The sequence below is a fragment of the Syngnathus scovelli genome, chromosome 2 (genome assembly GCF_024217435.2).
Source record: "Syngnathus scovelli strain Florida chromosome 2, RoL_Ssco_1.2, whole genome shotgun sequence".
Lineage (NCBI taxonomy): Eukaryota > Metazoa > Chordata > Actinopteri > Syngnathiformes > Syngnathidae > Syngnathus > Syngnathus scovelli.
This window is the reverse complement of record NC_090848.1, coordinates 20,635,423-20,662,500: the sequence shown is the minus strand read 5'-3', so window position 1 is coordinate 20,662,500 and position 27,078 is coordinate 20,635,423. Positions and strand designations below refer to the sequence as shown.

The 27,078-nt window shown below is 39.3% G+C and overlaps 2 protein-coding genes across 4 annotated transcripts in view; one reads left to right on the top strand and one right to left on the bottom strand.

The window, feature by feature from the left end:
* The window catches only part of LOC125989377 (large neutral amino acids transporter small subunit 1), a 12,603-nt gene extending 1,360 nt beyond the window's left edge, over window positions 1-11,243 (top strand). Inside the window, exons 2-11 of the mRNA XM_049755696.2 lie at window positions 1-247; window positions 887-1,012; window positions 2,294-2,399; window positions 2,690-2,734; window positions 3,373-3,496; window positions 3,613-3,716; window positions 3,931-4,027; window positions 5,151-5,300; window positions 7,372-7,546; window positions 8,129-11,243. The exon at window positions 1-247 is cut by the window's left edge and continues 272 nt beyond it. Coding sequence (XP_049611653.1) covers window positions 1-247; window positions 887-1,012; window positions 2,294-2,399; window positions 2,690-2,734; window positions 3,373-3,496; window positions 3,613-3,716; window positions 3,931-4,027; window positions 5,151-5,300; window positions 7,372-7,546; window positions 8,129-8,208 — 1,254 coding nt within the window. The 3' untranslated portion in view covers window positions 8,209-11,243. The remainder of the gene's footprint in view (window positions 248-886; window positions 1,013-2,293; window positions 2,400-2,689; window positions 2,735-3,372; window positions 3,497-3,612; window positions 3,717-3,930; window positions 4,028-5,150; window positions 5,301-7,371; window positions 7,547-8,128) is intronic.
* Window positions 11,244-13,842: 2,599 nt separating this feature from the next.
* The window catches only part of LOC125989378 (TOX high mobility group box family member 2), an 81,442-nt gene continuing 68,206 nt past the window's right edge, over window positions 13,843-27,078 (bottom strand). For all 3 annotated transcript variants that reach the window (XM_049755697.2, XM_049755698.2, XM_049755699.2), the window contains 5 exons: window positions 23,571-23,801; window positions 20,444-20,524; window positions 17,946-18,338; window positions 16,783-16,922; window positions 13,843-15,457 (listed from right to left, as the gene is read on the bottom strand). In XM_049755697.2, the coding sequence (XP_049611654.1) occupies window positions 15,415-15,457; window positions 16,783-16,922; window positions 17,946-18,338; window positions 20,444-20,524; window positions 23,571-23,801 (888 nt within the window). In that variant the 3' untranslated portion in view covers window positions 13,843-15,414. The remainder of the gene's footprint in view (window positions 15,458-16,782; window positions 16,923-17,945; window positions 18,339-20,443; window positions 20,525-23,570; window positions 23,802-27,078) is intronic.

Below are 27,078 nucleotides of genomic sequence, written 5' to 3'. Positions count from 1 at the left end.
ATGGGGGCGCTTTGCTACGCCGAGCTTGGCACCACCATCACCAAGTCCGGCGGTGACTACACTTACATTCTGGAGGTCTACGGCGAGCTGGCCGCCTTCCTTAAACTGTGGGTGGAGATGCTAATCATCCGGCCATCATCGCAGTATGTGGTGTCGCTGGTGTTTGCCACGTACCTCCTTAAACCCATCTACCCCAGCTGTAGTGTGCCTGACAGTGCAGCCAAGCTCATCGCCTGCCTCTGTCTCAGTGAGTACTTTAGCAAGCATAGGGAAGCAAGAGTACTCACACACTGTTCAATACCTGTGTAAAAAAGGCTGGTTAAGTAGAAGTAAGCGTAAGTAAAAGTAAAAAAAAAAATTATATATACGTATATATATATATATATATATATATATATATATATATATATATATATATATATATATATATATATATATATATATATATATATATATATATATATATTTTTTTTTTTGCCCTCATTTATCCCCACTATAGATTAACAATAGCTATTTGAATAATTTGGCAAAGTAAAAAAAACACCTTTCTGCAGTATGCCATTTAATGTTCTGCTTATGTTATGAAGTGAAGGAGAAAAAATACAAAATGATCTAATGATAATGACTGAAGAAAAAAAAAAGATTTTGCGTATGTATCGTATTAGTCAGTTTTGTTTGTCAGATTGTTTTTCTGCCTTATAATACCTCAAGAGCTTTATCATTTAAGAGCTCAACCACGGCTGCCTGTTTGACAAAGTAAGGGGTAGGAAGTATAAATATAGGGAGTCAAGTAAAAAGTGAAATAAAAACTCAATAGAAGCATGTTATAATAACTAGTTGTAACTGTAGCACCGACGGTGTCTCATCGCTTCTCCACCTCTTGCAGCCGCCCTGACCTTTGTCAACTGCATCAGTGTGAGAGCCGCCACCAAGGTCCAAGACTTGTTCACTATCTCCAAGCTGCTCGCATTGATAATCATCATCCTCTTTGGCTTCATACAAATCTTCAGGGGTGAGTCCCAGAACAACAATTAGCCTTAGTCACATTATTTACAGGTATAGCAGAACACAGATTTGACTATTTAAAGTAACATTTAATAGGCGAATTATATCATGCTTAACCATTATTGCAAGTGCAGTTTACAAAGAAGATAACTACCAATAAAAGAAATAAAAAAAGTTTGTAGGAAGACTGCCTGTTACTCAATTTCTTGTGTACACTGTGTTGCTGCTTTTACCATGATTGTCCCCGTATTGTACTAAGCAGGAAGTACGGAGACCTAAAATACATATTTTTGTGAAAGTGGAAGGAAGGCGGACAGTGATGATGATGCAAGGCCATGATGGGGACTAATCTCGTTTGACCACAGCCACGAGTCAGCGTGTGCTCATGTGCATGGTGATGAGTGCTGCTTGGATGAGCAGTGCTGAATTCACGATTGAATGAGCAATGAATGAGCAATTAATCGCTTATGTCAGAGCAAGTCTCATTTTATTTATAAGCGCTGGTTGCAAAAAGGATGACATATAACTTTAACAATGAACCATGCTTAAAAATAAGGCGCCATTAATGTCAACAGAGCAAATGTTGACTTCTCCATGGCTACTCCTATTGTCTCCAAGAGACAAAATGAAGTTGAGTATTAAGTATAAAACTTTTTCCTTTGGAGTGAATATGTCATTTATAACTACTATTATGGTAATATTAAGTCATATCCACTGGAGCCCCATTCATAAAAGAGTAATACACGGCACGAGGCAGGCAAACAGTATGGGCGCCACTCTGGCCTCACTACATCTGCTCCTCGCTCGCACTTATTTCCAAGGCCACACCCACAAGTAATGTGCTCTACACTGTGTTGCTATGGTGACAACTTAGCGAAGCTTACCGGCTGCTGTCGCATGCACACACTGAGGCCTTTCAGAGAACCCAAAAGAAAGGACAGAATGTGATGGTCATGCACGTGCGCTGTCGTCCTAATTACCATCTGAAGCAGGGAGGTTTAGGCGGGAATTGGAACCAAACGTGCACGTATTGCCTTTACATTGCGTATGCTTTAGGGTTAGTGATAACCAGAATGGGCACACACCAACAGATGGCTCACAAAATGAGATGCCCACATAAGAATCGACAATCTATCATCCTTCACAGGATGAAGAGAATATTTAATGTACAGTATCTACTAGTTGATTAGTCTGTATAACCCTTAAAGGAGATTCACACTGAATCAAATAAACATCTTCATCTTCGGTGTGTGTGTGTGTGCGCGTGTGTGTGTGTGTGTGTGTGCAGGTGATGTTCCCTACCTGATGCCCGAAAACGCCTTTGAAGGCAGCAAAATGGGTGTTGACAATATAGTCTTGGCCCTGTACAGTGGTTTGTTTGCTTTTGGAGGCTGGTGAGTCATTTTGTAACAGAATTACTGATTAGAAATGGAAACAGTTCCACTTAGTGTCTTGCCTGTGTGCATTCACTGGCCACAGTGTTCGGTGCACCTGCGCTAATCTATCTGTACAAAGAGAATGGTGACCAGCTCTGATCGATACTTTTAGTTTTATGGATTACACAAAACAATGAACGTTTGGTTAACTTTCCATCAAATTTGAGCATAATTTTTTTTTTTTTTAAAAATTAAAAAAATTAATGCTTTAAATTGAAAAGAATGTGTTTTCTTTGTTGTCTTCTCAGGAATTACCTGAATTACGTAACCGAGGAGATGATCAATCCAGAGAGGTGACTTAAATGTGATGGAGGTTGTTTTGAGGAGGGTTTTCCTGTTAGTATTTGCCAATAGCATGACTGAAAGAGCATGCTTGTCATTTCTTATCTGCATGATGCACAATGTAAATTGTTGCATAAACAAACAAAATATTATACTTAACGTCAAATGTACATGAAAAATTGGCATTTCTTAACTTGTTACTGCTTAATTATCATAAAATAAGATTAGGACGTTCATGAAAAGAATCCGACATTATTTCTTCATCCTTTAGCTGTGTTCTAAAGAAATATTGAGTTTCCAGAGCAAACTGACTCTTTTAAAAAACAACTTTTTTTCTCAGATTACAAATGTGTAAATTCAGGTTTATTATGCCCATTATGCAAGAACTGGATTTTTTTACAATTAAAAAAAAACAAAAAAACATCACACCCATCTTGATAACCTTTTTTGTTTTCTTACGTTACAATATACATTCGTTCTGATTTCTGATTTTATTGTCACAATATTTGGAGTTTTCTTCAACTATCTGACTTTTTCTCAGACTATAATAACTTTACTCGATGCAGGATTGCACCTTCTTGTTCTCATAATTGACATTTTTTTTCGTGTGTGCTGTTAAGATATGAACACTGTCTCTTCTTCAACCTAGAAACCTGCCCCTGTCAATCATCATCTCCATGCCCATTGTCACGGTTGTCTACATCCTGACCAACTTGGCCTACTTCACAACCATTTCCCCTCAAGACATGGTTGCGTCGGAAGCAGTCGCCGTGGTGAGTTCTTGCCCATACAATAACTGTTGCCTCGTTGCTCTGAATTCACATAACTGCTGTCGGCGTGTTGCCTTGTTATTTTAAAAATATAACCTGTGGGCTGTGGCTGTATGCAGACTTTTGGAGAGTACCATCTAGGTGTCATGTCTTGGCTCATTCCAGTCTTTGTGGGGCTGTCTTGTTTTGGAGCCGTAAATGGATCCCTGTTTACTTCAGCACGGTAAAATGAAAATGTGCTTTTGAATTCATTAGTATTATTTTTGGTATTATTTGAGAGTAAAGCCTTCATGGAAAGTTGTCTGAAAGTGCCCAAAACTTAATGTGTAATCAAATGCTTCTATCAACTGCCTGACTGTTAGTGCTAGCACACTTGATATAGGCCCAACGGATCATGTTAGAAAATAAATAAATGTAACCCATACCATTTGTTCCAGTTTGTTCTATGCCGGAGCCCGTGAGGGTCAGCTTCCTGCCGCTCTGGGACTGGTCCACACAGACCTTTTCACACCGGTGCCATCCCTCATCTTCACAGTAAGAACAGCTAGGATAACAGCACTGCTTATGTGCTTTTCAAGTCATAACAATCCCAATTATGTGGAATTTGGCCCATGGAAAGGTCGAAGGGTAAAGGCCAAACACCTGCTCTGGAAACATACACACATCGTCAAGATGTAGGTTTAGCCACGGGACCCTCGTTCTGTTGTCACTGCACTGGCTCTGTTCATTTTAGTACAAAATAGACACTTCCAGAGTCTCAATGAATGACTGGGCTCTAATGTATTTGTGGATATGACGTCATGTGATTGTCCTGTCAAGTCACTGTGGTTTGCTTACTGCCTTTTACTTACTGCCTTTACATACATAAAATAAAAAACTAAAAGGTGGTAGAGCCTTGCTGTTCGCTTTCCCCAAACTGCCCCATTTAGCTGCCGCTATAAGTGGTAGTTCCAAACATAATTCCTTTGGCAGGCCAATGAGTGAAATTAGTTTCTTTGGATTCGTCAGATTTGTTCTGAAATATAAAATGTTTCACTATTTTATACAAGTTAGTAATTATTCCATACCTATATGAAGCATTCCCCCTGATCCTGTTGTATGCAGTTTTTACTTAAATGCCCTAAAAGTCTGCAAGCTATAACTATATCACCCAATTTGAGTGTCATCATGTGTGACTGTACATACACTTCTGTCAACCTAACTCTGAAATAAAAGCTTTAAGTGTATATGCACAACAGGGACTTTCTCAAGGCGCTTCAGGTGCGGTGCAGGTCAGAACCATGCTCCCCACACAGTAAGAGTCCAACCAAACCCTGCTTGAGCAAGCACAGGGCAACAGCGTGAAGAGGAAAAACTCCCTCAAATAAAGAAACCTTGAAAAGAATCAAGTCTCAGTATGGGGCAGCCATCTGCCTCGAAAGCTTGAGTTGAGATAGACTGGTCGAGGACAGGGACAGTAGAGAGAAGGACTGAATAGAGGAATTGCAGCAGGGATACGGATGCAGTAGTTGTATTAGCAATAACAATTCTATGATGATGAGCAGTTGTGACAGTGTGACAAACAAACAAACCAAACGGAAAAAAAAAAAAAAATCACTTCCTTATGTCCAATTTTACAAGACTAACCTGATTTTATCCATGTTTTGTCTACTCCCAGTGTCTGCTCTCCATGTTTTACGCCATATCCCAGGACATCTTTTCTGTCATCAACCTGTTCAGCTTCTTCACTTGGCTTTGTGTCGGCATGGCCATCGCTGGGATGCTCTGGCTCCGATTTAGAAAGCCCAACCTCAGAAGGCCAATAAAGGTACAGTGGTTGTGAGAGCGCTCTCAACTTGACACATCTAGACTTCAAACAGACAGAGTGACATGAAAACCGAGAAGTCAACTTGTTTAAAACCAGGTCAAAATACGCTATGCTTTAAATCTAACCTTCCTGCAGTGATATAAATAAATATAGTTCACTCATCCCTGTGTTTGTACGAGGTTGACTTTGACTTTGTCAATACTTGTGCTCTAGCGAGTGCTTTCTTCTCTTAATGACCGCATATTTGCTACAAGTTGCCTTTGGCTTGTATTGTCTCTTTGTTTGTGTGCTGACTCACAGACAAATTGTCTTTCAGGCTATTTTTTCATGAAATGAGTTGTGTACCGTAATTGCCCAACTATAAGCCGCACCGGATTATAAACCGCACCAGCTAAAATTCAGGGATATTTCAGTTTTTTTCTTACATAAACCGCACCGGACTATAAGCCGCACGTGCACACGAGTTTTTTTTACAAAGAAAGACAGTACATAGAAAGCCTTTTTAACGTTTTAATAACATACTTGAACATGTCTTTCTAAACATTGCCTGTGACGCAGCAGTAGTACCGCAGCAACGCGGAAGTGTGCACGCGAGTTATTAGCAAAGAAAGACTGGACACAGAAAGTTTTTTTAAAGCTTTAATAACATACCTTAACATTTCTTTCCAAACACTGCCTGTGACGCGGCAGTAATACCGCAGCAACACAGAGGTAACACAGCAAAGTCACTGAGACGCGGCGGTAACACAGCAGCAAAACAGTAGCATAGTACTAACAGGGCTGGTTAAAAAAAAATACCAGTAAAAGTAAAAAAAGAGCCGTCTTCATCTTCCTCCTGTGCACTGAAACCATTGAAGTCTTCCTCCTTAGTGTCCGATTGGAATAGCGTTAGATATCCTTCGCCTCACACTTTCTCTGTCTCTCTTTCGTCGTCGGTTTTATGCATTTCTTCGAGTGTGAAGAGGGTCTGTTCATGCTATTCTTATTCATGCACGAAGCGCTAAATTACATTAAACTAGCGAGCGACATGTATAGTTTAAAAGCAGCATCGTATGCATTTCTTTTGTCCCCCATAATGACGGTTTGTGTATAAAAGCTTCCTGTCTTTGTGTGAATGCGGGTGTGTGCGTGATGCGTGAGACGATCACGTCTTCTTCGGGGCATTATCTCTTCTTCGTCTGTCTCGCTCTTGCTTCCTGCTAGAGCGCCCCCTGGAGACCGGAGGCCATAAAAATCCATAAGTACGCCGCGCTGCCGTTTAAGGTTCAAAGTAACCTTCTGAATAAAATGCATTAAAAGTTCACATTCATTACAACTTGTTTTTGGTGAGCACCGTGGGATAAGGGGGAACGAAATTTCGGTTTCTTTGTGTGTCTTTGGCATGTGGAGAAATTGACAATAAAGCTGACTTTGACTTTGACTTTTAATAATATCTTTTTTTTTAAATATTTGACCAGTTTTTACTCGTCTGATTTGAAAACGAGTTATTTGTCAGTTTGTTTTGTAGCTTTTACTGTATATAATAGTGTTAAGAGTAAAAGTGATCAAGTCATCACAAAAATCACGAAAAAAAATCTTATATAAGCCGCACCTGACTATAAGCCGCAGGGTCCAAAATTATGGAAAAAAAGTCGCGGTTTATAGTCTGGAAATTACGGTATTTGTCCTCTTGTTTGCGAGGGAACTGTTGATGACCAAGCCACTCAATATATTATTTTTCATTGATTAAAAACAAAAACTTCTACCATTGGGATAATGCAGTGAATTGAAGTGAATTTTAATAAGAACTGGTTAAGTAGGAAAATTTACTTTTAAAACTTTCAACAGTAATGTAGTAAAATTCACGATAGATCAGGGCTATTGGATCCATCAAACGTCTCTAATCACATTTGAAATGGCGTGCCAACTACTATTCAGCCGTGCCGCCTCAGGCCCATCACACATGAAGGCAAAATTACATTGAAATGGTGGGATTGCTGAGAGCCATGTTACTGTTTTATTCAAACAGATAGTTTCTTGGTTTTTTTGGTCGTAACAAGTGGCTTTACGTGTTTTTGTTCCCTTGGCACAGATCTGGCTGTTTATCCCTGTGACTTTTGTCCTGGGCTGCATCTTCATGATCATCGTTTCCTTCTGGGCAGCCCCCATCGAGTGCCTGATAGGCTGCGGCATCATTCTCACGGGGATCCCGGCCTACCTGCTGGGCTACAAGTGGAAGAAGCCACGTGTGGTCAAGAAGATGCTTGGTGAGTTGGTATTGTTTTGGAATCAAATGAAAACAATGAGATTTGTCCAGCCCTAAGTTGGGAGGCATCGGTGACACTTTGTTATGAGATTGTGGGAAGATTTCACTTGGTTTGGAGATTGGTACCATCAAACACGGTGTGTCGTCTACTAACACCGTAGTTCAGATGAACACAATATGTGTTTTAAGATCAGGATGAAATGCAATGAAGCATTCCATGATATGTTTAGAAACACAATGAAAATGAACTTCCTCCGCTTGCTAAGGGAGGCAATCAAGATTTAAGACTTCAGCATTGTTTCTTCTTTCTTGAACTTTGGTTTGGTTGCTCTCGCGAGTACTAAAGACTTCAATTTGTTGCGTAAATCTGTCCATTTTACCCTAAAGCTCTTCTTTCCAAAGTTTCATAGAGAACTAAAAAAAAAAATTCTAGGAACTGAGCCCGATTCTGTGACAGCTCTTTGAAAAAGAATACGCAATATTTCAATGCTGTGTGACAATGAGTCATCTTATTTGCACTTAGCAATCCCAAAGTTTCTTATAGCTTATTTACTCATGACAACCATGCGCTGTCCCTCCTCAGAAATATTCACGATGTTTTGTCAGAAGATATTCCTGGCCGTCCCCGAGGAGAAACGCGATGAATCTGAGGCACCTGAGTAATGCCGGATGAGGGCCCTCAACAGCCCATGGCTCAACATTTTGTTTACTTGAACATTTGTAATTTATGTGGCAGTTGGCTTTTTGTTGTTGTAGAGCTTTGCAATCATGGTCAAGGAGGGTTTACATAAATGTATCAGTTGAGGTCCAAGTGTGTGTCGGCTAAAACAACTTGCTTCAAATGTGCATCACTAATTGTATTCATTGTAGTGGCCTAAAAATGTATCCGGGTATGTTTCAGTGTTGCTGCTCTCACACAAATTTAGTACAACTGCCACAAAATGAAGGCGAAAAACAGTATTTTATCTCTCTTCTCCGTAAAATGACGGCCAACTGTAGCTATCAGCTATGTTTGTAACGCTACAGCGCTTGAACATTTTAATATGGCCTTCTACAACATTTTTATGACAGCATGTTCAGAATGTTTTCTTTAGATAAACTAAAAACACAAAAAAGTCTTCGTATGAATAGAACTAATCAGAATCATAAAGAAAGCCCTTAGCCGACAATTAAACGTTACTAATATAATTTAGTTCAGAATGTTTTCTTTAGATAAACTAAAAACACACAAAAAAGTCTTAGTATGAATAGAATAATACAACTAATCAGAATAGAATAATACAACAAATCAGAATCATAAAGAAAGCCCTTAGCCGACAATTAAACGTTACTAATATAATTTAGTTCAGAATGTTTTCTTTAGATAAACTAAAAACACACAAAAAAGTCTTAGTATGAATAGAATAATACAACTAATCAGAATAGAATAATACAACAAATCAGAATCATAAAGAAACCCCTTAGATAACAATTAAACGTTACTAATATAATTATGTGATGATACGTTTCCATATTTTTAGTTTTGTATCCATTTGTACATGAAGCACAAACTATACGGTGAAATGAAATGTGTGTGTGTGTGTGCTTGTGTGCTGATGTTGTGCTGTTTTTCTTCACTGTAAGGTTCTTTTGAAAAGGGCAAAACCACTAGGGATGGGCATCTAAATGAAATGGAAAAAAATATATAGTTTACTTTTTTTTTTTTTATGTTCCTGAGATGGCTTTTAGTTAGGTTCAGTGAAGACTCTAAGTCAGTGGTTCTTAAACTTATTGGAGGTACTGAACCCCACCAGTTTTATATGTGCATTCACCAAACCCCTCTTTAATGAAAAAAAAAATATTTTTTTCAAATTCTAGACATCAATGTTTATTACTGGTGCACAAAATAAGCCATGCATGAACATCACCTTGCTCAAAGAACATAACCAACACAATGCATGTACTCAAAACAAATTATATACCTGCAAATCAGTGTGACTTTGCGAGACCAGTTCAGATGTGCGTCGTCACAAAATTACACAATAAATCAGGTGTGTTCCGACCTCTGCAGTGGAGGCTCTTCCGAACCTCTGAGACCGACTCACCGAACCCCTAGGCTTCGATTGAACCCAGGTTAAGGACCACTGCTCTAAATTGTCCATAGGAGCGCATGTGAGTGTTCACGGTTGTTTGTCTGTATGTGATTGACTGGCAACCAGTCCAGGTTGGACCCAAACCCCAGTCGAGCCTACCTGATACTACGAGGACAAACGCTATAAAAAAATAAATAAAAGGATGGTTGCAACTGAGCGGTGGAATAATGAAAATAATAATTTGCCACAATCAATCAATGGATTATGCCCATCCCAAGTGATGATGCTGGATAAGAGCATCTAAGGCTTTACAAAGACTTGCATCACTGTCAGTCTGTAGTGGCTGCACATATTGTTGCGAGTGTCACTGTCGTATTTGTATTTTCAATCACATGGACCATTACATGTGTGATGAACAACCCAACTGAGCTGAGCCCCAACGGACTCGAGTGGGATCAGGTTTTCATTACATGTTTTTGTTTTTCTTGCCCACCTCCCAAAGAAAAGTAAGGTGGCTTGAAAACCACATTCTGCTCATGATTGCCTGCTGAATGTTAGAATACAGTACAGGTGCAGCTCAGTAAATAAAATGTATTGGTAAGTTTAGTTTATTTCAGTAGTTTAATTCAAAAAGTGTAACTTTGGTAGATTCACAACATACTATGAAATATTTCATGATTTTGTTGATGATATGATTACAGCTAACAAACGCCCTCAAATCTACCAATTTACCAAGAAACTGGAATAGTACTACACCAAGTATGCAGGTGTTGACTGTAGTAGTTTTAATTTGTAATTGTCATTAGTGATGAAAATGAAGCTTCAAATTTGCTTTATGAACCAGTTATTTTATTTATTTTTTATCCCGCAGAAAGGGGGTTAGGCGATGGCAAGTTAGTATGCTTTCAGTCCAAAGTTGAACAGAGTGCCATCTAAAAATGGTAAAAAACTTTAAAAATACAACTGATTCATGAAGCAAATTTGAAGTTTGATTTCCCCATCATTAAACATGGCATAAGAAACAATTCAGGTAATTTTAAATACTGAAATTAAGACTGAAACTGACTGACGACCAGTCCAGGTGCTTGACTCCAGCACTCTAATTCTAATTCTAGTGAGGATAAGTGGTATAGAAAATGGATGGAAATTAGGGTTGTCAATGGCCTAATTTTTTTTTTATTCCTTTGTATATTTGTTTTAATAAATCTGAATAATATACATTATGAATTTCACTTTTTGAATTGAACTATTAAAATAAATGAATTTCTGACCGATATTCTAGGCATATTTATGAGCATTGAACATAGATATTCATCTAGTTCAAAACAAAAGAAAGTGGATCATTGATGTGAACACAGAAAAACACTGTCAGCCTTCATTTTTGGACCCTGGATAATAAATAATAAACACAATAGACAGAAGGGTGAAGCAAATTGGATGACCCCCCCTCAAAAAAACTGTAAATTACTGACTGTCTACTGAAAGGTTTCTGCAAGCAACCCCCATCAAAACTGCCTTTGATGATTTCTTCAAATGTAATTGAAAGTGGCTATGTCAGTTTCAGTCCAACTGTTGTGTGGCAGTGACCATGGCAGGCACATGTGACAATAAAGCTATTTTTGTTCAGCATTTGTGTTTTATTGAGCATTTACAGACATTGCAGCTATATAAATATGGAGGGTACAATAGCTTTCTTGTCTTATTACTTGCATGTTTGTGCCTGTCTACTGCCGTCACAAGAAGTCGTCATATCCGCCTGAGGCGGAAATGAAAGGGTCTGATGGTGGCTGATGGAAGCAGTGCTACTACAATATAAAAGATAGGGCAAAGGACAGGCAATATTCTCTCTATATGAACAACAAAGACTATTATCAGAGTTGATGAATTATAATGTTAAAGGTTTGAAGCTTGTATCTTACTGGTAGCAGGAGCCAATAATTTAATAAAAGCAAATGAAAAGCAGCATAGAAAACTGGAATTTCTGCATTGAAGATACACCGCACTTCAAATACGAATATTAGTGAACATGGGAGGGACTGGGGCAGAAAACAGTGATAACAGCATTTGGACAGGTCAGATAGAGCTGTGCAAATAATAGAAATATAACTAGAATTACGATTATCACACTCCACGATTACAACATTGGCATAATCAGGAGAAAAATATGAAATGTGCAATAATATCCAATGCACTGTTACAAGGAAACCATACTCGAATTAAAACATTTGCACCTATTTTTATTTTGAAACAACTATTTTATTCATTTTGTTTGGTCCGAAGGGAATTAAATTATAGTGCTTCAAAGAAATGTATCTTTTTTATGGGTAAAAAATGAGATACAGAGTAAGCTTCTCCGACTCCAGAGGAGTCAGTGCGTCACCAGTCATGAACTCCACCGGACGTTATTTGGGTGAGCGTGAATAGCAGACTCAGCGTGTATCTATTGTTTGGCCCCCATTTCACCAGCAGGTCATGCTAAACTAAATCCAGCCATTCCTTATACGCCACGCATTGGTTTGCCGGCAGGTGGCGATATGGGTCTTAAAGGAAACACTTTTTTCACGGCACAAACACACTTTCAGGCCAATTAAATTTTCGTTTCATGCTACGCACTATTTAACCAGTAGATGGCAATAGAAGAACGTGACAATTTTGCTGCCCTTGTGCAGTCATTTCACAATGTGCTGTGCGCTATATAAACATTTTATCCTTCTCATTTTGTTTTTTGGCCATTAAAGCACATCCAACTTCATCTATAAAAAATAAAAAAGTAGTTGTAATCATGAACATCACTTTTAAGTATATTTGGGATACTTTTTTCTAACCCGTGAAAAACGATTGCAAATGATTTACGAGAGAAGTGAAAAAAATAATGGAATATAAAAATAATGCATTACATATACTTATACGATAACAATTTACATTTTTGTCTTGATTTTCTCAAACATTATTTATTTCTTTGCTATTTTCAAATCAACTGTAGGGGGCACTGCCTGTCCATCATCAACAGAGAGGGAGCACGAGAATGAGCAAACGAGAGAGATTACATTTCTATTCGATTTTTAATCCAACTGTGAAATTCAAAAGTAAAAGGCAATGTGTGTGTGAGTGTTTTATGTTTTTCTCCTCAGGTGGTTCTGTGAAAGGCTGTGCAAGGCTGCATTAACTACGAGTTTCATCATCTCACTTTAATCAAAAACAAAAATGACCAGTGGGCAGAGAAATGTTGTTTGGTATGATATTGATTATTTCTGATGGGTTGGAAGCAAAAATGCATCAAAAATGCTACACCATCTTACTATAGCTAACAATCCATGGGACAAAACATTCACACATCCACGCCAGTAAGAATCGACTAACAATTTCCTTCAGTCGCTTTGGTACATTTCTTGATCAGAATTGAGATTGTCAAAATAACTTGTTCAATTTTCATGTCATAGTGTCATTTGTCCACTTGAAAAATAAATATCTCATTTGTCTGAACAAAACGCAAATGGTTTTACAGATATTATTGTGTACAACTGTCTTGAGTCTCCGACATTATTAATTGCTTATGTCATATTGGTTAGATAACATCTTAAACCAAACAAACATACAATTTCCCCCAGGTAGACAGCGCTATGTTCATTGTACTTTTGCTTTTTATTTTTTACTTGTACTTTTGCTTTTTGTTTTTTACTTAGGGCTGTCATTTCCTCACTATATGCATCACTATGAGATGGTTTGTCATCAAAATGAAGGACAAACCGTAAAAGCATCAGTGTGAATCCTGACCATATACTCTACAGAATCTTCCGCATATACGAAGATGTAAGTTACAATTCAGAAAAATAGTCATCTTAAACCACACTTTTGCATCAGCACATCCAAGCAAAACTCACTGTAATATTGACAGCATGACTAAATTACTTGACAGCCTCATCCCTAAACAGTAACACAAAGACATACTGACACGTTCAATGACACGGATGTTTGGTTTTGAGAGATGAATTTAGTAATATGAGAAAGAAAGAAACATTTGCAAGAGATCCATGGGATCTGTGAGATTTTTTTAGTTGTACAAATTGTTTTAAGAACTGCATTTACTGCTGAGCAAATTTTGAGAACCTTTCAAGAAATGCACTATAGCAACTGAGAAAATAGTCATAGTCTAACTGTTGCTGTGTACACTAATTTTTGAAATGTATATGTTGGGATGCAAAGACACCAACAGAGTTGCCCCAAATACTTTAGACATTTTATTACAGACAAAAAAGAAAACAAAGGAATATCTGTGACATAAAATGAACCCAATGCTGGTCCAGTGGTATTGTACCAACAATTTCTGAAAAATAATTTTAAAACCTGTGTTATGATATAATGATGATTACAATACTAGTAGTAATAATGATAATAATAATAATAATAATAATAATAATAATAATAAAATAATAATAATAATGATGCACCCTGATGGAAAAAGCTAGCATGTTACTTATTTATATTTATTATAAACCTAACACATGTTTATAATATAGTGATGAAAATAATAATAATAATAATAATAATACACCCTGATGAAAAAAGCCAGCATGTTACTTCTTTATTATTCATAAACCAATGTGAAACCTTCAAATGATATATAATGAGCTGTAAAACTAATATTCATCAAAACAAAATGGGTCTCTGGGGTGACAAAGAAGTACATTTGGCAGGCTTTATACAAAAAATTGAATTATATACCCCGATGTCCGTTCCTCTTAAATCCTGCTACAGTGAAAACCAAAAAATCGTATTTAAAATTCTTCACAAAAGATAATAAAGATGAGTTGAACACAATTCTAAAACACCTAATAAAACTAGTCAAAACTTCAAAACCCCACTGTTTGTTTTCTTTAGTTAACATTTCACATTTAGCTTCTTTTTTTGTTTAATTCACCTGTACAAGTGGTGTTAGGAAAAAAGGAAGGTGGAGGAGGATCAAAAGGGTTTAAAATCTTCCACCTCTGTATTTCGGCAACATCCTGAGGTCACGTGACAAGAGTCAACGCGACCTACGATCGGCAGGGAGATGGCAATTGTTTTTTTTTTTTTGGGTCTCCTCCTCCTCCTCTCTTGGTTGTAACACATTTTTTTTTTTTTTAGTGTGTGTATTCCCTCACCACATAATTCAATGAAAAGAAACTCAAGACAGCAAGGGGCTGCTGCTGAAAATACACACATAAGAAGGATCTGTTTTCTGGTGGTATTTACAATCTCTGTGACAAATAAGGAAATTAGAGAGTCCTTCATTAGGAGCAAAGATGGGTTTTGCAAACATCTTGTGTTTGCGACCAGCTTGAAAATGTCCTGAAGTACATGCACCCCTTGTTGAGGCGACTAATTTGGAGAGCCTTACTCTTTGAGGATGCTTTGAGCATGTCAACTCCACCAATGAGGAGGCAAAGGGAGAGCATCTCTAGAAAATTCAAAACAAAATGAGATTTGTTTTGTCTTTCTCTCCAGTATGCTGGCAGAAGCTCATAGCTCACTGCCCCCGCAAAAAAAAAAAAGAAAAGTTCACTGATGAGAGAGAGCGAGAGAGCGAGAGAGCAAGAGAGAAAGAGAGAGACAGAGAGCGAGAGAAAAAAGTGCCTCGGGCATGTGGCTGATCTAAGTGCTTGGCGAATAGGTGAAGATGCTGGAGCAGTCTTTGGGATTTTTAAAATCCGGTAGAAGACCAAGAAGAAGAAAAAAGCAAAACGGTGTCGAAGCAGATATATTGATGATTTTAGGTTGGAAATCTCCCTGGAGTCACACGTGTGGAGGTCTTTCAACTTCAAGTGAGGTAGAGAGGCTTGTCCCGAGCTCCCATGCCACTGCTGAAGAAGAACAGATGCAATGCTCATTTCTCACTACTCATCTATGCATACATGGAGGGAACATCACTGTATGTTGCAGGAGTACAGTAAGCGTACAACATTATGACCAATGTCAGCGATATTCACTGAACAGATTAATTATTATAGTGCCATTGAGATACTGTCACAATATTTAGCCACAGCTCGCACTATGCTGCAGTAAAATTGTCAAGTATATTTGAATATACGTACAGGTGCACTTATAACATTGGAATATCATATTGCGAATATTGTCACACTGTTGTGGCTGGTTGCTAAGGTTTTCCACATAGGCTTGGAACACAGTCACAAAACTCATCATTATATCCAGCCAACCTTTTTCTGTACTGCTTATATTGCTACTGATGTCAGGTAAAAACCATAAAGAGACACTCACATTTGCACTGTCACTGAACGAAAACTGGTGAACTGGTACACCATCAGTCACATGTCAAATGGCAAATTCAACAACTGTTGTATATGACTTTTCTTTTGCATCACAAACGAGTGAAAACATTCTCGGTTGGGGCATGCCTCTACTTTAGAGGATGTGCAAATGGACTATCTGGTCTTTGAGCATAAACTGATGAAAGCTGTTTGGATGAGAGGCAAAACATTCCAGTTGCTATTGATTCAATGCCCTCAGAATAAAATAATCTGGATGAATGCCTTCATAAAGTGGATTTTTATGACTGACCTTTGACAGCGAGACTGTTTCCGATTGACAAGTGATAGCTAATGGAATCGGCTGCTAGGTGAGCTTGACGATACTGCTCATCTTTCACATTTTATGAGACTCCTAACTTGAAGTGTCAAACACAAAAATCTTTGCTCAATCCATCGTTCTAGAGACAGAGGACCCTTCAAAGCGTCAACAAGCTATTCAGAGAAGGAGAACATTCAAGCAAACAGACTGTGTGCCTCAAAGAGCAGCAAACGTGATTTGACTCAGGCATGATCCCATTTGGCATACAGCTAGAGAATAGGCTCTAAGTGGAGGAGCTAGTGACTTCCCGCTCCTCCGCATCTTGGCATAACCAAGCCGAGTTTCAGGTGTGAGACAAGACAAGAGCTCTCTTGTAGCCGCTTGAATGTCTCGCAGGCCGCGTTAATTGGATGTCAGAGATGGTAATGACGTTATACAGCTGCTGCGTGTCACTTCGGGGGAGTTGGGTTGCTTTAAACAGGAAAATCAAAGTGTCTTAAAAATGGTGTTTTAAGTCTGGCTGTGTGATGGCAAATCATTCAGAAAATGAATAAAATGGCTGGCAATTCTTATTTGGTGACATCTGTTGTGTGGAACCTACCTGCAGGGGTTGGGTCCACAATCCCTGTTGCAGTATTCACTATCCCAGTCTGGGTTCTGGCCATGCACTGGGTTCGGGGCCCCTGGAGACTGTGAGCCACCCACACTGTTCTGGTACTCAGCCTGAATATGGGAAAACCCCTGAGGGTCAAAAATGTCATTAGGAAAAATGAATGTGAAATCAGGCTGGACAGGAAATGTTACTGATTAAATGTGGAAGGAAAGCAAAAATATTTGGGTAATCAACATACGTAGCTTGAAGTTCAGCCACCTTGAATTCTGTCACACCGGTCAAGTTTTTATTTAGTCTACTTTCAAAATGAAAGTTCTCTTATGGAGTTTGCAAGTGTTTAGCACATCTGCCTTTCTGTGTGGAGTTTGCATGTTCCTTGCGTGATTTTATTTTTCTTCAGGTGTTTGTCCCCCCCCCCCCCCCCACACACACACACACACACACATTCCCAAAAATAATACCAAGATTAAGTCAAGTCTGCTAAGATACAGCAATTCAATAAAACATAATACTCATTTAGAACGTTCTAATTTTTGATGACAGGTGACAATACAGTATAGTGCGATACGCAAATATAGCAATCTACATATCCACTCATTGCTTGCGATCAGATGTGACTGAAATGCATGACACTGGTCAGAGCAGATCCAAAAAGTTCTGTCCAAAAAGTTACAAATTGGCATGCTTTAAATGGGACTGCATAGTATATGTATTGCACATGTTTATCAGCATGTTAGTGTTTGAATGACTGCAATGTGTAAGTGTGCATTGTTTATGTTGTGAATGAATATGTCAGAGAAAGAAATTGTAAATTCAGTATGAGTAAGTTAGCTGTGTGTGTGTTTGTGTTGTGTGTGTTGTGTGTATGTGTGTGTGAGAAAGAAAGAGATTTATGTCAATGTCTTATTTAAATGTTTTTAGTTAAACTGCACATTGGAGACTGGTCAAACGCAATTTCAAACTTCTGTGGTAACCCTGTTACATAGGATTTTTGACAATAAAGTAAACTTGAACTTGAACTTGAACAAACTCCACAGTGTTAAACTTTTGGAGCAACTTCAAGGCAGCACTGTTCCTCACTGAATGGCTACAGGAGTACAGTAAAAAGGATCAGACAGTAAGTTAACCGCAAAATGAAAGACCCCGCTCACCTGTTGACTGAGAGGTGGGGAATGCAAAGGCGCCTGGAGTCCCATTTGGTGTGAAATGATTGGCTGTGACTGCTGCATGCGGATTGGCTGGTTGAGCAGGGAGCTCTGGTGCAGGGAGAGTTGGGCATGGGGATGCAGGGGAGGGCTGATTTGGAAGGGAGCAGGTGGCGAGGCACTCATGCTGGGTGGCAGCATCTGCGATTGGCTGAGAGTGGAGGCCAGGCTGTGGCGCGGCGGCCCCGCGTAGCTCTGGAGGTCCGACAGGGGGAAGGAGCCCGATGGGCCCAGGTAGGGTGATGAGGGCTGAGGACTATACAGGGGCTGCTTTGGGGGCAGCAGGTGGGAGGGCTGGCTTGTCTGCTGGGCACTTTTTGGCTCTGGATCATTATATGTCTGGAAATAAGACACCGAGATTAGTATCATATAATCACATACACACACCCCGTTAAAAAGTATATACGGAAATATTTGTGATTAACTAGCAACCAATGCAGTGTGTAACTCGCCTTTTGCCAAATACTAGAATAGGCTCCACAGGCTTACTACTATAGAAAACTAAATATATTTAGATTGAAATATTTGACACAGTACATAAAGCAATTGAATGCAAATCCTGTTTTACCAGCACATTATGTTCAGCGGTAACATACCAAAGACTATAAAAATGGGACCCATTGCCTCCCTGCTTGGCACTCAGCATTAAGGGTTGGAATTGGGGGGTTAGATCACCAAATGATTCCCGGGCGCGGCACCGCTGCTGCCCACTGCTCCCTTCGGGAATGGGTTAAATGCAGAGACAAATTTCACCGCACCCAGTTGTGTGTGTGACAATCATTGGGACTTTAACTTTTTAACTTTAACTACTTACATTCAAACTGTTAAGTTGGAGTCGCACACATCCGCCACCATTTACAGTGTTACGCCCAAATGATACCAATATTATAATACAATAGAATACATTTACTATATAGCGTATTTCACAACAGCTGCATCAACAGTGGTCAGAAAGGACTAGAGGGCCCATCAAGTGTATCAGTCATGCCCATTTTTAATTCATTATCAATTGAAAATCAGAATGGTCCTCCTCTAATCAATACAGGATATTGCTGTATCCCTGCATCCATTTACTAGAGCACTTGGGGTCGCGAGGAGCCTCTCAGCTGACTTTGGGCCGAAGCCATGTGTACTGGTCGCCAGCCACTTGCAAGGCACATATGTAGAGCTCTACAAGCATTCATATTGATGGACAATTTATAAAGTCTTCACCTAACCTAACATGCATGTTTTTGGAATGTGAGAGAAAGCCGGAGTATGTGGTGGAAAGCCACGCGAGTACAGTAAGAATATGCAAAAGCAAGAAATTCAAGTTTTGCATCCCTAATGTCATAAGGAGTGTGAGGCTGCCATGCTAACCACTAGTTCACAGTGCTGTAGCTCCAAAATGCATCTCAACTTAATTTTCAATCGATCTTTGGCTTGACAGCTTTCACTTTGTGTGTTCCATGCCCTCATTGTACTACGCCTGATGAATGAACGGGCAGATGGAATTTGATGTTTAGCAAGAGCTGCAGTGGAGGCGGTGTAAAAACCCACACAAACTCCACCAAACAGAAACTTGGTGACTTGACCTTTCTCATTGTGGGTGCTATGAACAAGTGTAGCACCACCAGGGCGCCCCGCTGCCGCCCTTTTATGATGAGCTGTCACACTGCTCATCTCCAACCATCAGTGTTGATTAGACAGTAATGGAGCCCATTTGTATGAATAGATCTGAGGCTGGCGTAATGATCAATAGACACCTTGACAGAGATGGGAGAAGGATACACACACACGCGCATAGGCGCACACACACACACACACACACACACATACACACACACACACACACACACACACACACACACACACACACACACACACTGACAGAAACCGAGGCAGAGAAATGAGGCTGTTTGCTTGCAGAACAAATGGAATGACAAAAAGAATCTTCCTGGCACTATGTTGTGTTGTTAATACAAGACGGCACTAAACAATGCAATCCTCAGGCTTCCTCCTTGCTCTTCTTTATTCCACCGCTGCCATGTTTCTGTAAATCATTCCCGGGGCACACAAATGCTACTCATCTGAATTAAGAAGAGGCTAAAAATAAAAGACCAAAGATATAATTCCTGACATTGTGACTATTGACATTCTGTTGTAGGCACATAGTAGAGAGAGTAATGTGCTTTAGAGCCTTAATCCATCATACTGTAGCTGTTATGGTCATATGGTTGCACTATGATTTGTTGACCCCTCCCCCAGTACTTCACGATTGCATCTACAATACTTCCCCCCCCCCAAGGAAATCAGGTATTGTTCTGAATATGGCTGGTTCTTTTTGCATCTAATGCCCAGCCCTCACCCTCTCCACCACAGAGGCCCCTCCCAGCCCATTAGCGGGGCTTTTCCATCCAATCCATCAACAGTCTAAGCCGGTGCCTGTGTGTCATAAGCGTTACCTTGGAAACCAGACTGGCTCTGTACGCCGCCAAGGCTTTCAGGTACTCCTTCTTTGCCGCCTCAGTTTTTCTCTTGTAACCCTGAGAAGAAAGGTGAAAATCAAAACATGCAGCTTCAGGTGAGAGTCGGGCTTGACACACGCACACACACACGCACGCACGCACACACACACGCACACGCACACACACACACGCACGCACACACACACACACACGCACACACGTGCCCTTAATGTTTCTCTTTCCATCAGAGCCAATGGCACAGAACATTTTTATTTCCTCACTGCAGCACTAATACCGCCTCATCTCAATGTGTCTCCATCTATTGTAGAAACACATCATTTCCATTCCAATTCACCACGAGAAATGAACTGGAACTTCCTTCTTTGGCTCCTTTCAGCTCCCAAATAACAGTCCTATCAGTACACTGACATTAGACACTGACTGCAGCAGTACAGCCTGTAAAGAAGGTTTTATAGTGTCTGGGTAGGATGTACTGTAGCAGACTGAACATCCTGATATAGAGGTCGGTAAAACAACAGAAGGTATATACATAATCGATAGGGAAAATATTATTGCTATTGTTTCTGCTGTTGGCTCTTCTGCCCGAATTGCTTTTTGAGAAGTAGAAAGGCATTTAGTATTCATTTAGCATTTAGTCATCAATTAGTATTACCTAAGCTGCCTTTCACATCATATAAATCAGTTGAAATGAATGAAATAAGTGAACATTCTCAATACCTGGGATTATGTATAATGTTGAATCACATTACAATTACTTATACTCTATATACTGAACATGCACACACAAGCACATGTTCAGGCAGAGGGAGAAGTGCAATTTCTGACATATTTGATCCATGCGGGTTCTATTAAAAAATTACACATAAACAGTTGCCAATGTATGTACCTATAAAAATGTAAGCATTGTAAAGTCTGTGGTAGTATTACAGTAGTGTATGTTTTTGTGAAAATATTGATAGTAGATAAGAGAGATTAAAGGGTAGAATTTAATTAGTATCACGTAAAACTCAATACTTTGGATAAACAAAGTGAGGGCAGATTTCCATCTTTTTAAAACATATCTATTTGATGCGTTTCAACTGCTCATGTTCAAAGTAAGAAAAAGATTAATAAAAACACTTGAATAAAAGTAAGACAGTGCTACTCAGTAAACATTATTAGAATAACACACTTCTTAAAAGCAAAGCTTGATCATGACATGAAACTAAAGAAGGCAACAATTCTGCTTTGGATTTGAATGGCCTCATGAAAACATGATGACCTCCTATTTACTGCAGCAAACCAGGCTGGCTGCTTGTCATGAGGATGGGTATTGTCAAAATGCCCTTCAGCTGCTCAAAGGACTAGGTGGATTGATTTTATATTCCTGGAAGGATCAAAAGCATAAAGAGAATGGAACACAAGCTACGGTAGCAAAAAAAACCAACAACAACAACTCATTTGTAGAGTTTTTTTTCTTCAATGCAACATTAGCTACAATAACAAAAACAACAAAAAAACAACAACCCACATTTGTAGAAAATTTATTTTCTTCAATTCTCCAATTTAGTCACATTTGGCCGTGTCACTCGGAGTATGATGGGTATTATACTGTACATAAACATTGCAAAGTAACTCAACTCTTCAAGTGTATAACACATTCCCCAAAATACGCAAATCGGCCTGTAAAATGTTCAGCTTCATTAACTTGGACTGTTTTATTGCTGCTGTCACCCTTCTCCTTCCTCTTTCAGTATGTAGAATTAAATTTAGAGAGAAAATCGTTTTAACGAGAGTCAGGGGATAAACGGCTGGATTATCTTTAGAAAGAGGAAAAACTTGCTCATTAAGGTGAGTGTTATCCCACAGCAATGTTCTGGTAATTACACAGTGGAAGATTCCTGCTGAACGTCTCACATACTATCCACCGGAGAATTTGGGATGTCATAGTGAAAAAAAATATAATCTCCTATGTTACTAGAAAAAAAGCCTCCTTTTCTTATTGGTTAATATTAGACTCAACGATGATCTAATCATGAACTCATGATCTCAGCTGTTTCCAAGAGCATATTGTGTTTTCAGCTCATCTAAACCGCCAGTTTTTAGTGTGCATGTCGTAGAGCGTATGACTTTTGTTTTTTTTTGTTTTTTTTTAACATACATTTACAAAGCGAGAGAGAGAGAGAGAGGGAATACAAATATGTTTCCAGAGTGATATATTCACATACTCATTGCTAGAGTAATGAATGTAGTTTATTGTTATGTTCCCCACATTGTAGTGACTAAACAGACCATTTCCCATGTTGCAGCAAGATTATCATTCCAATTTTAGTCATTGACCACTCATAGAACTGATCATGACTTTGGACATACTTTTCCAGAAAGCTTTTGTTGAAAATTCAAAATGTGACACTTTGGAGGTTCTGCTACTGATTTTTGGTTTATGTTTAGCATTTTAATGTACAGCCCCCTCCAAAAGAATGAGAACAGAAAGGTTAAATCTCTTTTTTTGTTGTTGTGTGCTGAAGACATTTGGGTTTCAGAGCAAAAGGTTAATAGGAGACAAACACTCAGAATTACAGCTTCTATTTCATAGTATTTACATCTAGATGTGTTAAACAACTGAGTGGAAGGTCTTTGACCGGCCAAGTTAATCACCAGACCTTAACATAAGTCTGAAGAGCAGACTGAAGGGGAAAAGCAAACAAGAACCCAAGGAGGTTGGTTGCAGTAAAGGACTGGAAAATGCATTTTAAATAAAGAATGCGACATTCTGATGAAGTCAATGTTTCACAAGTGTGATGCAGTAATTGAAAATAAGGGTTATGCCTCCAAATATTAAATATTATTCACTTGAAGTTAATTTAACAATGTCTGTTCCAATACATTTGCTCACTTGAAAAGTGGGTGACTTCAAACAAAAGGTGCTCTGTCTAGTACATGTACATGTACAAATAGCATGAAATAAAAGCTGGACTTTTGAACCTTTGTCTCATATTCATCTTCTGTTATGAAACAGAAACAACTCAAAATTGAATAGTAAAAGAGTATTTTTAAAAATTATTTACTTGATAAATACATTTTCCAACATACACTCCCACAGATACTATACTGTCATCTGTACCTGCTTCTGTTCTTCTCCTAGGCTGTCCCACATGGAGGCCACAATCTTGGAGACGTCTCCAAAGGTAGCGTTGGGGTTCTGACCCTTAATGGCTGCCTGGGTATCTCGAAAGAAGAGCGCATAGGCCGACACTGGTTTCTGCGGCTCGTTGGGATCCTTCTTCTTCTTCTTCTTTTGCGGTTTGGGTTTGGGCTTCATCATTTCTGCCGAGGACCGCTTGTCGTTGCTTATCTGCAACGGTACAAGGGGTAGGAAAACAGCTCGTAAATCAATTGATAAAAATAACTGTTTACACCAGAGGTAGGAAGATGAGATGAGTTGGAGTCCAAAATGTGCATAGAAATGCATTGCACTGACTAGGCGAAGATGTAAGGATGATTGTTGTGTTCAAAATGTGATCTGCAACACAACTCTCAACAAACAGCAGAGCGAGGGTAAAAAAAACAGCTGCGTTCTGTGAAGTGCGGCCAGAGTATTTTCTAAGAGGGAACACATTGATTTACAAACTAACGGGACATCAGTGAGACTGCTTAGCCTCTGGCGTGTTGAAGAGAAAAACGTACCCAAAACAGAAATAACTTATAATCTATGAAACATAGGACTAGTAATATATCCTTTCTCGTACCTTCACTTTGGGAGAAAAGACAGTGGGTGGAAAAAAAGTGAAATCTCTACATTTAAAGGCTCTAATCACATGATCAGTTTGTCTACAATAACACAGAACAATTTTGCTCCGCTTTCAGGAGGCGTAAACTGCTCACATCCGCATGATGTGCAACATCCAACACACATGAATGCACTTTCATTTTCCGTGAAGGGGTTTAGATGGGGAGTCAAATCCAGGTCACCTGATCCTGGTTGTGATTCTGTATGAAAATTGCCTTCTTGGATGTAGAGAGAACACATCAAACACAGGAGATGGAGAGGGAGGAGGGAAGGGGACAGAGAGAGAGCAAGCGAGAGGGAGTGCTTGTGAAGGGGGGGGGGTGCAAGGGTGTGGGCGGCGAGCAAGCACGAAGACATTGCGAGGCAGGATGGTTAGGAGGTAGTGATAGGTTGATGCTGCCATTTATATCAGTGCGAGATCAGTTAACCTAAAAATAATCTTTTCATCCATTAACGTAACAGCAAATGTAATGGCACACTGCCCATTATGATAATCAAGCCAGTCTTCTGTGTGTTTTCTCTGTCATCTGAATCTCATTTGAGATCTCGCAGGAAGAACAAAGCAGAAAACTGGTAGGTGTCAAGCAGCAACTTGAGGAAATAAATTGAAATGATGCTATATTTGCAAGACATTATTTTTACTTGCATTTACGGTCCCACAACTGTTTGCATGGCAAACTTTCTGTTGACGTCGGCTTTATTTTCTTCTTCTAAAATGTACCTTTTGCTTTGTTATAATTACATCTGACCTCGGACAGCAGTGTTTTGTTCGCCGTGTATGATATTTGTTTTGTAACTGTTATCGGTGCTTTTGGATTCTACAGTTACCTCCCTAAATCAAATGTTCACTTGCAGCAGATTTACGCAGCCGCAGCAGCCGTGTTTGTCCTTTCACTGTCAAAGTAAAGGCAGGAAATGAATGCTTTTGAAAGTCTCATTGTTTCAGCAGAAAACTCATAGCCAAACAAAAAGCTGCACACAGCATGAAATTAACTAACCCAAATGCAAGGTCCAGAAGGACAATTGGTGGGAAAAGAAGACGAAAAAAAATATTGAAATGAAATAAATATTTCAAAAATATTTGTTCCCATTTAGTGCTTGTCTATTTCACAGCCTACAGGTAAAATTTGTTTCTTGTGTGCAAGCATGCCACGTTTCATTAAAACATAATCAGCCCTCACTTCCAGGCAATGAGGCAGAAGACAGGCATTAGATATGACATCTGTTCCATCCAAGCCTTTGAAGTGAAAAGAGACTAAAATGAAGGTAGGCAAAATGGAACGAGCAAAATGGTGGTGGTGGGGTGGGGCGGGGATGAATACAGCTCCAATACTTCTAGGAAAATTTGTACTCTGGAGAGCATGACGACAACAGCATGCAACAACATGCAATTAACGAGACGATGGAACAATGGACGCATGCTTTCATTTCCTCTCTTGGTTCGTCTCTTTTATTGTACAACTGGTGATGAAATTATTGTACATTGAAAATGAAAGAACAAATAAAGCACTCACAAAACAACACTTCTAAAGAAACCCACTGGAATCACTTCTGGAAAAAAAAAAAAGATAAATATACAGTTGCCTGTCTGCCTTGCTGATTGAATCTTCTGTTTGCTTGAATCACAAGCGTGTTCCCCTTCTTATTTACAGGCTAAAGCAATCTGTAACGCCACTGTAGCCTTGTAACAGGTAATGAGCCCAACTTGATAGCTTGAACATGTGAGGCTTAAATCTAAAGAACTAAAACCAGAGCAGACGGGCAAAGATTGCTATGACTGTAAAACATTCATAAGGACTTATTAATGTTTTTCGTGACTGCTGAACATATAAAGGGTTTGCAAATATGTTACTGTATGCGGTTGTTGACAGACACACATTCCTGTTCACACATTTATCATTTTGCGTCATGCTGCATTATTTCACTCATTATTCATTTATGATGATTAGATCGTGTGTACATAATCTTGTAGTCTCCGAGTGCATTTAAACTGCATTCTAGAGATGATTCTTATTCCATTGCTGCGGCTAGTCATTCAGAGATAATCAGCTATTTAAAACCAGAATAAACAGAATATATTTGTGAAGTAATACTATCCAAACCTTTATAAAATACAACTTTCCCTATGACGACCAGTAGGAGTCACTGTTGTAGTGATGTCCTGTTGAGTGGAAAGTCATAGATTAGTCTAGGGAATGTAACTCCTCAATTCCGTGAGGGGGGAGAAGGCCAGATTGTTTAATTAATATTACAACTGTAACTGTGATGATGATTACGTCAGTGTTGATGGGGAAGAAGGAGCGTGCGCACGCCAGTTTTAGAGCTCGTTGCCATTTCCATTTGAACCTTACTATACCTCGCAAGACCGTTCACATGCTTTCAATCTAAGTAAATGTCATTCAACATCAGAGCAAGCTATCATTTAAATTCATTATCTGTGAGATCTATAACAGCCTGACAGACACTGTCAGACATTTTCTCGCCGTAAACTAGAGGACAAATTGTAGGTTGACAGATTAGAGTGACGCTCATAAATAAAAGTATGTTTTCGCTTATTGTAGGTTGGTGCTGTGTAAGAGACCGCACCGTGCTCCGTAAGGACCAGTCAGTCTAAATATATATTGCACTCCACTTTCTAGTTTACCATCAAAAGAGTGAACCATGGTGTCAGCCTCGGCTTGCTCATCCCATCAGCGTTTCTGTTGTCTGAGGGGAAGCGAGAGACGGAAAGGGGGAGGGGGTAGAAGCTCCGGAGGAGGGTGGGGGTCGCTGTAATTCTGAATGGAGAGCACTGCATCGGCAAGACAAGATTAGAAATGACAGCCTGATAACTGCGTCACTA